The sequence below is a fragment of the Symsagittifera roscoffensis genome, chromosome 1, assembly GCF_963678635.1.
Source record: "Symsagittifera roscoffensis chromosome 1, txSymRosc1.1, whole genome shotgun sequence".
NCBI classification, from domain to species: domain Eukaryota; kingdom Metazoa; phylum Xenacoelomorpha; order Acoela; family Convolutidae; genus Symsagittifera; species Symsagittifera roscoffensis.
This window is the reverse complement of record NC_087062.1, coordinates 57,382,707-57,393,379: the sequence shown is the minus strand read 5'-3', so window position 1 is coordinate 57,393,379 and position 10,673 is coordinate 57,382,707. Positions and strand designations below refer to the sequence as shown.

The window sequence follows — 10,673 nt, the reverse complement described above, 5'->3', positions numbered from 1 at the left end:
GTCATTGATTTTTATCGTAAATCTTATGAAAATAATTTTGAGCAAATTGTTTTAAAACAAGTATATCACGCTCCTGTGCAAGAAATAAAAAATTTTAGGATCCCCGAATTTTTTGGCGAAAATGAAAGCGAAAAAAATTATATGTTTTCATAAAGTCATTTTCAGATTTCTTATTTTACCCCTGTTTTCTTGAGTTTTGAGGGAGTTTTCTTGAGTTTTATGATCATGATTTTGAAAAAAATAAAGCAAAACAGTATATTCGGAATAAAATAAGTGACCAGATTTTAATCATTGCCAGGACTAGGAAGTCTCGGTTGGGTTGTGAACGAGACTGAAAAACTAAAACGAAGAGACTAGGTTTAACTCAAAGACTTTTCTGTTCAGACTTCCGACAAAAAAGCAGATATTTTGTTTTGAGCAGTTTTTTTGTCAATTTTTACTTCAGAGTTTTTGACAGATAGTATCGTTGTTGTGGTCGAGAGCTGAAAAAAAAAGCTCTCCTGTGGTCAATTTCAGTATAGTTACTGAGGCTTGAAAACTGCGGACTTTGCCAATTTGGTATAATTAACGCACGATATATTGCTTTCTTATAATACGCGTTTTACGCGGGTTCCAAATTTAATGAAATTAAATAAAAAAGAAACTAAAACGACCCTTGATTGTTTGCATTAATATTTAAAGGATAAGTTGAAGAACGTTTTTTTCGGTTATTTCATCAAGGTTGATTAAAAAAAAACTTTTGCATCCATGGAATTAAAGTGTAGTCGGAACATTCAGGGCTTCGCCCTAATATACGAGCAGTCTCGCTTAGGTTTATACAATTACTGTTTATCGTTGAAATATTTCTTAAGATTTTACTAAATGGTAACAGTTTTATCCAATTAACAAGAATAGCTGGTTGCTATTTATTAGGCTTAGAAAGTATAGTAGCCCAAAAAACTGTTGAGAAAAACAAATTTATTGAGAATTTGTTGAGAAAAACAGTTTTTTTTTTACATCATTCTCTTAAAAAATTCTCCTTTAACATGACGATTTTCAGTCACAAAAGGACAAAATTGCGTTACTGTTTTGATTGGTGTTCATCTAGTATGAACTGAATTAAACTATTTTTCTGAAAGAGCTTTATACTGGTATTGCAATAGTGATTAACTAAATAAAAGTTTCTCTAAATCTGCAAAATAATTGAAAGGGTTTTCCAAGTCATTCATGCTTTGCTCTAAATTGGTCAAAAAGACATAATTTTAGTATTGGAATTATTTGGTAATGAATTAGTAATACTTTTGTAATAATGTTTGGTAATACTTTCAGTAACACAATTTTAGTAATACTTTGAACACTTCTATATGGCAATCGATTCGCAACTGAAAAATTAATGGGACCCATCTAGCGACTGGCTCTGCCATTTGTAGCACCTCGGTTTGCGTTGCACATAAAAGGCTCAAAATCAAGTGACTCCTTTTTTGGAATTCGAATCTTCGTTCAGAGATGTCAGTTTATTCATTCATTGGATTTTTTCAAGTGCCGTAAGTTAAACACACTTTTGCTTTACTGAAACCTTTTGTATTTCATTAGGACAGTTTTGTTGTTCAAAAATTTATCTCGGGATTAATCTTTTGCAGTAATTCTTCATCTTTTGAGCCAAGTTTGACAGAAATGGGATCTGAAACATTTCGTTTTCGCGAGCTCTAGCAATGTTTACTTGTTAAGAATTTTGCTAAGTTTGTGAGGTTCAATAATTGATATTTTTGGTGCTAAGGGAAAACAACGGGCGATATATTGCGTTCTTATAACACGCATTAGCGGCGGATAAAAACATTTCAAAGTGAACTGAGGCTAGTCATTTTGATATTTTTTTGTTCCCACTTTCGAAGTGCGGAAAATTTTTGCTTGTTGTGGTTTTTTCATTCAGTCATTTTTCGACTTGTTCACTAAGCGTTTTTGACGAATTTTTTTAATGCCAACTGAGATTTTGCTATCTTAAACTTAAATTTGAAAAAATATTTTACCTGTGATTTTTCCATAAAATTACGGGCGTTTCAAAATTGTTAAGCTAGCCAATTTGGGATAATTAAAGTGCAATATTTTGCGTACTTACAACACGCGTAAGAAGCAAACTAATGCGTTCCAAATTGAATCGAGGCCAGCATTTAAGTTATATTATCACAATACGAGACGCTAAATACACCCTTAGTATTTTACTTAGCGTTTGGGGATAAACTGAAGAAAAAATGATACAAAAAAAAATCTTTTTTTTTTCTCATTTTTTTGTCAATTAATCAAGCAAAAACTTTTCAATTGGCCTTAAGTGCAGTCAGAACGTTCAGGACTTTGCCTTGATATACGAGCAGTCTTGTCATGATGAAACAAACTAAATAGATTCGAGAACTTTTTTAGTTCTCATTTTAGAATGTGGGTGTTAAATTTGAGAACATTTTTGTTAACGCTTTAATAACAGGTGTTATTTGAAACTGATTCTAACGCCTGTGTCATTAAAATGAAACAAAAAGCAACTTATTTACATTCGGATTTGATAATGGTTGTTAGTTTAGTTTTAGTTGTTAGAGTAAAAGCGTTTCAAGGCATAACTTTTTTTATGATAAAAGCCTCGAAAATAAAAATATATAACTAAATTTGATCTGCGTTACTAATAACACTTGGGATTTATTGTTCGTACATCTAAGCGTGTTAATTCTAATTCGCATACATAGATAATATTTATCACCTAAAATTATTCATGTCTCATCGGAGTCAATTAGAAGAAGTCAAGCAATCCAATGCATTTCTTGGTAGATGGTAATAATATAACGATTATACTTCAAGCAAGCTTTAAAATCTATCTGTACGACATACTTTCTTGCAAACATTTTATAGAAATTCTCCACTTTTTGAATCGCTTTAAAAATGGTATCGAAAGATTTAAGGATTTGATATGACTTGCAAGTTTTTTATGTTTTGAAAAAATTTGATATTGTATGGAAAAATGGCATAAAATTAGTCGAAATCAAGTACCACAAATAATAACAAAACGACATTGTTTGAGTTTAAATTTCAAGACGCTTCGATTCATACTTTTTTCAAAAATGCAAAATCGAGAAAAACTGGTCTGAATTTTCTAATTTTCTGAAAAATTCGAAGCCAAAATTATGAAGCAGTTTTGTCGTTCTCTTACAGAAAAAAACGTGATATTAAGACAGACCTTTTCTAAAAGAAAGTTAGTTTTTTTTTCAACAGTTATTTTAGTTAACCTGTTTCTAGGCTGCTATCGAAGAGCAGCCAGCTATTTTTTTTTAGAGCAATGAAAATTTTCCCTTCATCAAAATCTAAAAACAATCTTTATCTTAACGCTACAGGGTAATTATAAAAACCTGAACAAGACTGCTCGTATGCCCTGTTTAAAAAACTGGTTTCAAAAGGAGTCACTTTATTCTGAGTTCTTTACGTGTAATGCAAATCCAAGTAACACAAATTGTAGAAAGAGCCCAAAGAAAGGTCCCATTTATCTCAAACTTAGTTTATCTCTGTTTGCTACCATACCATTCGCTTTCATTCGCTGTCAATTGTTACCACTTTTTTGCTTTCATTCGCTGTCATATGCTACGACTTTTTTGCTATCATTCGTTGTAATTTACTACCACATATTTGCTGTCATTCGGGAAATGAGGATGTGAAATTCGGTCTTTTTTACTTGCAGACACAGGAGAAACATTATCGCGGTTTCAGACCTTGATCAATACCCACTTAATCTTGATCGGGTCAAAAATATAAATAAACCTTAAAACTAGCTCTTGAATAACTCTGAACCTGGCAGCTCTGAATTAGCGCTGAATCATCTCTGAAACAGCGATGAATTTTGGAGCTAGTGTTTGATTATCTCAGTGCTGCAATTTAGTTAAAATTACCATCGCTGTTTCAGGCTCTGATCAGTGGCCACTTATCCATGACCAGTGCAATTGCAGCACTGATTCATGGTATAATGCTGAATCCGGGATGACTATCCCTGCGAGGTCAACCGGGATGTAAGATCTAGTCGATATGATCTTCCATCTTAAAACACTCTCAGATGGTATCCAACTTGCTGTAAGAATTGTTCAAACCTCTCTTGATGTCAAAAAACCTTCCTTTGTAATTGTTGTTTGTTATATAGACTAATCTAAAGCATAGAACGGATTAATGAATCACAATTTGAAAAACAATTTTGGAGAATCAACAAGTAACAAACATTTCAGCTCTTTTGTTCCAACCTTTGAAAATGGAGAGGAAGTTTGTATTTGGGTGTGTTTTTTGTTTTTTTTCCTTTTCTTTTTTTGTTCTCGACGCACAATCAGCTGCTACAAATTATCATCGGCGAGATGTTAGTGGTATGTCATAATCAGTTGTGATTCGAACGGCCCTAAAAAAATTCCAAAAAGTTCTCCCAGTGTCGAGAAAAATTGGTACAAATTTTTTGACTTTGTTTCAAACTCGAGTAAAAAATGCGATCGAGTTCTGCTTGTTAAATGGAATTTCACATTTTTTAATGTAATTTTAGGCTCACAAAATTTGATTTTATTCTTCAAAAATCTTTTTTTGATGTTTTTTTAGCGCTTGTTTGGCAGAAAAGGTTTTCAAAAACTTGAAAGTTTTATGCACAAAAAATAAAATTTTTAAAAAATGAAAATCACACCACCCACTATAAACAACACTAATTTGAAATAAATTAAACAAACTTTTTTATGAGTGTTATAAACATTCTGTGCTACTTTCACAGCCACTGACTATCCTTATATCATTTGCAACATATTTAGGTGCAAGGTTAATGCCCATATATATGAAATTTGTCGTTTTTTTGTTCCGACCAAATGGGGAGGAACTTTGTATTCGGGTGCTTTAATTTTCTTTCTTGTTTCCACAGAAAATTAAGTACCACAAATAGTTTTTGGAATGGGCTAAGTGATATATTTTATTAAATAGCTTTCAGTCGTAAATCGAACGAAATTTGAAAATTTCTTAAAAAATTCCCAGTGTCGAGAAAAACATTTTGATGTTTGTCATTTTTAGTCTGATTTTGAGCGAATAAATATTTTTTTCTTCTAATTTTTCATAGCTTATAATTCTTAGTTTAAACCTAACTTAATAAAATAATTATAACTTATTCCTACTCATTTGAAGTTAGTTATCGAAATTCTGCTTGCGTTTTCCTGGGAATAAAACCTTAATAACAAAAAAATTTCTGGCCTTTCATTGAAATATTTTTTATCATACCAAAGACAAGCTATTCATGTTTTTATTGTTCCGACTTTCGGAATATTTAAGCACAGGGTGGATTTTTTTTCTTCAGACAAATTTCGACTTTTTAACTAGCCATTTTTGACAAAGTGTTTAAATATCATTCGAAAGGTATTGTTGTCCTGAACTTAATTTTGAAAAATTTTTTCACCTGTGATCGTTTTTCGTAAAAATATGGGGGTTTAACGGTTGCCATTTTGGTATTTTTGAGACAATTAACGCGCGATATAATTCAAGAAAACTGTAGGTAAAATATGTTTAATTATGTTTTATGGATTGACAATCAGATAATTTTCAGAACGCTTTTTGATCATTTAGCATACGTTATGTATTTGACATTTGAATTGTTCTGGAAAATTTTCAAGCACATCCTAAAAGGCCTTCATTGGTGACATTTTTTGAAACTGGTCTCAAAACAAAAAATTTTAAGACAAAAAGAAACATTTGAGTCACCTGCAAATTTTGCAAGCTAAATCCCAAATTTTTCTATGACAAGAACGAAAACTAATATCTGAATTGCATTACCAAAAGCAAAATCTGCTTTTGAAACAAAAACCCGAACCAAGTTTTAAGGGGGAGGGGGTTGGCAGAAAAGATTCGCTTAATAGTAAAACGAAAACTACCTTTGTCTTCAAAAAATAAATGGCGATTTGGCTCAGGAAACAGAAACTTCAGGTTAAAAGCTGTTGCTGTCCTAAGCTCAAAACTCTAAAAGGATTTATCACCTTTGAGCATCAATGTTTCGTAAATTTGCAGGGGCTTTATTTTTGGTTCTGAAGTTCTAATTTTGGTAGTAAGTTAATCATTATTCGACACTTGAACTCATTTTTTTTGCTGTAATGTCTGTATATTTAGGCTGACTTTTGTGGTTCATATCGGCTAATTTTTTTGGTCTAATTGTTTGGAAGCGATTTTGTTTTATTAAATAAAATACTTTGACCTATCTATTTAAAAAAAATTGAAGTACTCATTTTTCAAATAGTTTCGGCAATTTTTAATTTAGTCATCGGGACTTTAAAGTGCAGTTGAAACATCTAGAGACTTGCCCTGATACGAGCACTCTTGTTAAGCGTTAAAGCTAGTTGTTACTTTAATATTTCTCTCTTTTAATTGGCTGCTCATAAACCTAAATTCTTCATCCTTCGAAAAACAGCGCTGGTGAAAAAAGTATACTTGGTTCCGGCTTCAAATTTATCTAATTATTTGATTAAAATTGTACAGTTATCTTTTTCATTAGGTTAAAAAACTTTTGATTGACTATTTTATGCGCATAGCTCCGAGGTGGATGGCGCCCGGCTTGCCACTACTGCCGGATCCGAGTGAAGCCTTCTCGGGCTTGAACTTAATCCGAATACTCTCCTCGCCATCGCCCGAAGTGCAACACTTCTGTTCGAGGTATCGTGCCAGGATTATGACGAAGAAAACCAGTGAAAGAATAGCGTAGAATAAAACGGAGGCAAAAACGGCGGCCATCATATTGTTCACGAAGTTGCTCTGAGGCACTTTCTCCTTGGGAGTCGAACTAGTAGCTGCAGATGAATCAGAGTCGTGACTCGGATGGTAGAAACCGAAGCTGTCCATTTCCATAATCGGAAGTAGATAACTTAGAGCTTATGAAAGCAGATTATGTTCCGACTGTCTTCATTATTTCAGATTATGTTCCGACCATCTTCATTATTTCAGATTATGCTTCGACCATCTAAATTATTTCAGATTTTGTTTTGAGCATAGTTTTCGCGTCACCAATTTAAGCTTAATCAAAATTTTTCTTACTTCAAATGTAGCCGGTTTCCGTTTTTTTTTTCAGTTTTCTGGGCTCTTTGTTCCGTTAAACGTTTCCATAAAAAGTGACAGATAATTTTGTGCTCATTTTTTTCGCTCTTATTGATAAAATATCTATACCACTGCCTCATTGTATTTTGAGAAAAAAAAGCTTGGTTTGCCCACAGCAGTTTTTTTGGTTGGTTTTTATGGAACTAGAATTACCTTTAACAAATATTTGATAGCCATTTATTCGTTTTATTTCCGAATTTAGGAATATTCTTAACTCGGATGGTCGGAACATTTTATGAAACGGTTAACCGATTAAAACAATGATCATCGATTAGGCGATTGATAATTAAGCAGTATTTAAATGTCAAGGAATGTGTTCTTGGCAAAAAATATGAACATATTGGTGGAAATTGTTGTAGAAAAGGCTTTAGTAGAAAATGTCTTGTTACTTCTTGCCAGCGTGGTCATAATATGAAAGAATCGGAACAGGTTGCAGAGGAAGAACAAATTAAGATTAAGCTAATCGAGGTATGACCTCAAGAGACGAGAAATGAATTTTGAAAAAGTAATTTCAGCCCCGCGAGTGGGCAGAAGGGTCGAGGCCAGGGAAATCTCAGTTTCCAATTCTAGCCTGCCCAGACTTTTATGAAACAGGTAATTTTCTATACTACCGCCTCATAAATTCGTAACTATTATCATTATTACCAAATTGTAAATATTCTCACAATGCAATACTTGCTGGTCAAAATATTAATTCAAGCGACGCTGAAAAAAAAAACTGGAGAACAAGTTCGATGGAGTGAAAGTCATATTATCACTTTTTCAGCCGGATAAGGCCGGGCTGTGGTAAATGCACTTTTTAGCCCGCGGCCGTGCTATTTATTGGCAGCATATCGAATGAGTTTGTTTGTATATTTGAGTACTCGTGAAAGGTGGAGAATATTTGCCATAATGCAACTCTGATAAAAGCGACTACCTGACAAAAAGAAAAAGGCTCCGCGGTAATAAGCAGAAAATCAAATGAAAATTAGATTAAGCGTGAAAACTAAAAAGCAAGGACAAATTTTTACCGTAGAAAGTACTTCACTTTTTTCTGAAAACTTGAGTCGGAGAATTAACTTTGTAACTACCAAATTAATAAACAGTCAACTGTCCATTCTGGCTGTATGAATTTCGGTCAGGTCTAGCTGGCAATTTATCTGCTTTTTGACCAGCGTTGATGTTATATGACTTTGAAAAGGTTGACCAACTGCATTTGCCGACTCAAAAAAAAACAACTGATCATGACCTAAAAAAGCTTAGCCTCTTTTTGGCAGTGGCATCAAATTTAAATATAAAAAAGGTTAAAATGGTGTCAATGTATGTTCAATAAACTTCTAAACACAGTGAAGCATATATTAGTATTTATGAAGACAAATGAAAACGACATGCATCATGCATTTGTCTTTTTTTTTTAGCTTTTTTTTTCAGTTAAAATTTCAAGATAAGCATAAAAATAATTTTGGTTGTGAAGGCTTCATTTCTCTAGGCAATGCTGAAGGGGTATTTTAACTGAATTTTCTCTAAGCAAGGATGCCTGCCATTAGAGTGCGGTTGAGGGATGTACCGACCGGGAAAATATTTGCGATTCAATTATATCTATACTCGGGCGCAGGTGGAAAAAGTAGATTATTTCTACTTAGAGATTAAAAAGCGCTGGCCTAATTTGCCTTTGTAGTCCGGGGGATGTGATATTGTTGTGATCGATTTTCTACCCCATCTATTTTGTGCTCAATAAATCAGCCCCGTCAATTAGCATTTCTCTCAAATTGCTTCTTCACCTTGGAGACCAATTCACAAGTCCACAAATGCACTGGCTGTTTCGTCGTCGTGATTTACTTCGTTGTTTTTATTTACGTTTGTTCTTCCGTTTCAACTGAAAAGATCGATCGATGGGTTAAGAGCTTTGCAAATGTTTTCTACTTGAATTTCAAATAGCCAGCAGAGAGAATAAATCACCGGTCCATGAAATCGCGCCAGAAAAGTTTGCAGTCTTAGGATGAGTCACTAGACAAAACATCTTTTTAAAGTTGACCAGCAGCCTAGATCTAAGTTTTTTGCTCGGTTCTATAAAAGCCTGTAGGAATATAAAAATTAGCTTTTCATGTAGCATGGAAAGTACAGAGTAATAGCAAATTTCGGGGAAGTTTGGAAAGGTGACGCCCTTTTTCTCAAAATTCAACACCCACACTGGCCAGAGCCCCCTTTGACACCATTTTACGACATCCGTGCTTGGCTGATCAACCCTATAATAATTCTAAGGGCGCCGCCATCAGCAGCAGTAAGTACTAATTTTAATAAGCGTGCGTCAAAAAAAAATCAACTTTTTACTCAAAACCTTCCAAAATTGCTCAGAAACGGCATTTGGCCCCACTTTTGTACAATTTTGCCTGTGACGCAGAAGTTACTGCATAAATTGGGCTAATTGGCCTGGCCTTATTTGGTTTACTTAAAAAATTGAATCACCCCTCCAGAAAATCCTACATCCACCCCAAGTGCCAACTTCGTTAATTAAAATATACAAGACTGCTCGTATCAGTGCGAAGCCCTGAATGTTCCGACTGCCTGTTGAGTTTTATCGAGCAGTAATAACAAAAAAATTAAATGTAATTAAATGAAATGAAAAATTTTTTTCTAAAATTTGAAAGTTTTTTTAAAAAAATCATCCAACCACACGTCATAATAAGTACTAAGTGGTAAATTTTGCTCCTAATAACAAATCAATTATGGCATATAAGCTTCCTTGAACCAATTTGGAACGATTTCTATGCCGGATTAAATCTCTCTTACGCGTTAATAGCGCGAAATATATCGCGTTTATTGTCTCAAATTGGCCAAAATGGCAATCGTTAAACCCCCATAATTTTACGAAAAATGATCACAGGTAAAAAATCTTTTCATATTTAAGCTCAGGTCAACAATACATTTCGAATGATAAAAATTATTCCATCAAAAATGGCTAGTTAAAAAGTCGAAATTTGTCTGAAGAAAAAACCCACCCGGGCACAATTATTCCGTTACTTTCGTATCGAAAGTCGAAACAATAAAACACTTACTGGTCGTTTTTCATTCAAAATCATTCTTGACGCACTGCTGTTTTCTTAAGTGTGGGCTGAAATAAAGCATCATAATAACAAGACTGCTCGTATGAGGGCGAAGCCCTGAATGTTCCGACTGCCTCTTAAGATTTATGGACCACTAACAACATTAAAAAATTAAATCAAATGAAACAAAATGAATTTTTTTTTCTAAAATTTTATATTTGTTTATGAAAATCATCCCCCACACGCCATATAAAGTGAAAAAAGGAAAAATTTCCCTCCATGTAACAAATCCATTATGACAAATAAGCTTCTTTCAACCAATTTGGAACGATTTCTAGAACGGACTAACTCTCCGCTTACGCGTTAACAGCGCGAAATATATCGCGCGTTAATTGTCCCAAATTGGCCAAAATGGCAATCTTTAAACCCCCGTAACTTTACAAAAAATGATCAGAGGTGGAATATTTTTTCAAATTTGAGCTCTGAACAACAATACCTTTCGAATAATATTTTAAAATTTCCGTCAAAAATGACTAGTTAAAAAGCCGAAAT

The 10,673-nt window shown here is 33.6% G+C and overlaps 2 protein-coding genes across 5 annotated transcripts in view; both read right to left on the bottom strand.

Annotated features, from left to right (window-relative positions):
• LOC134846232 (zinc transporter ZIP9-like) overlaps window positions 1-10,673 on the bottom strand; it is a 374,849-nt gene that overhangs the window by 198,145 nt on the left and 166,031 nt on the right. The gene's annotated exons all lie outside the window — the stretch shown is intronic.
• LOC134856838 (uncharacterized) lies at window positions 6,422-8,755 on the bottom strand. Of its 3 annotated transcripts, none has more exons than XM_063873127.1 (2): window positions 7,348-8,755; window positions 6,422-6,934 (listed from the first exon to the last, which is right to left on the bottom strand). In XM_063873127.1, exon 2 carries the CDS (start codon window positions 6,850-6,852, stop codon window positions 6,523-6,525), a length of 330 nt encoding a protein of 109 aa, XP_063729197.1. In that variant the 5' UTR covers window positions 6,853-6,934; window positions 7,348-8,755; the 3' UTR covers window positions 6,422-6,522. The 3 variants fall into 3 exon arrangements, with proteins under 3 accessions (XP_063729197.1, XP_063729196.1, XP_063729198.1); XM_063873126.1 differs by having other exon boundaries at window positions 6,422-6,904; XM_063873128.1 differs by having other exon boundaries at window positions 6,422-6,900.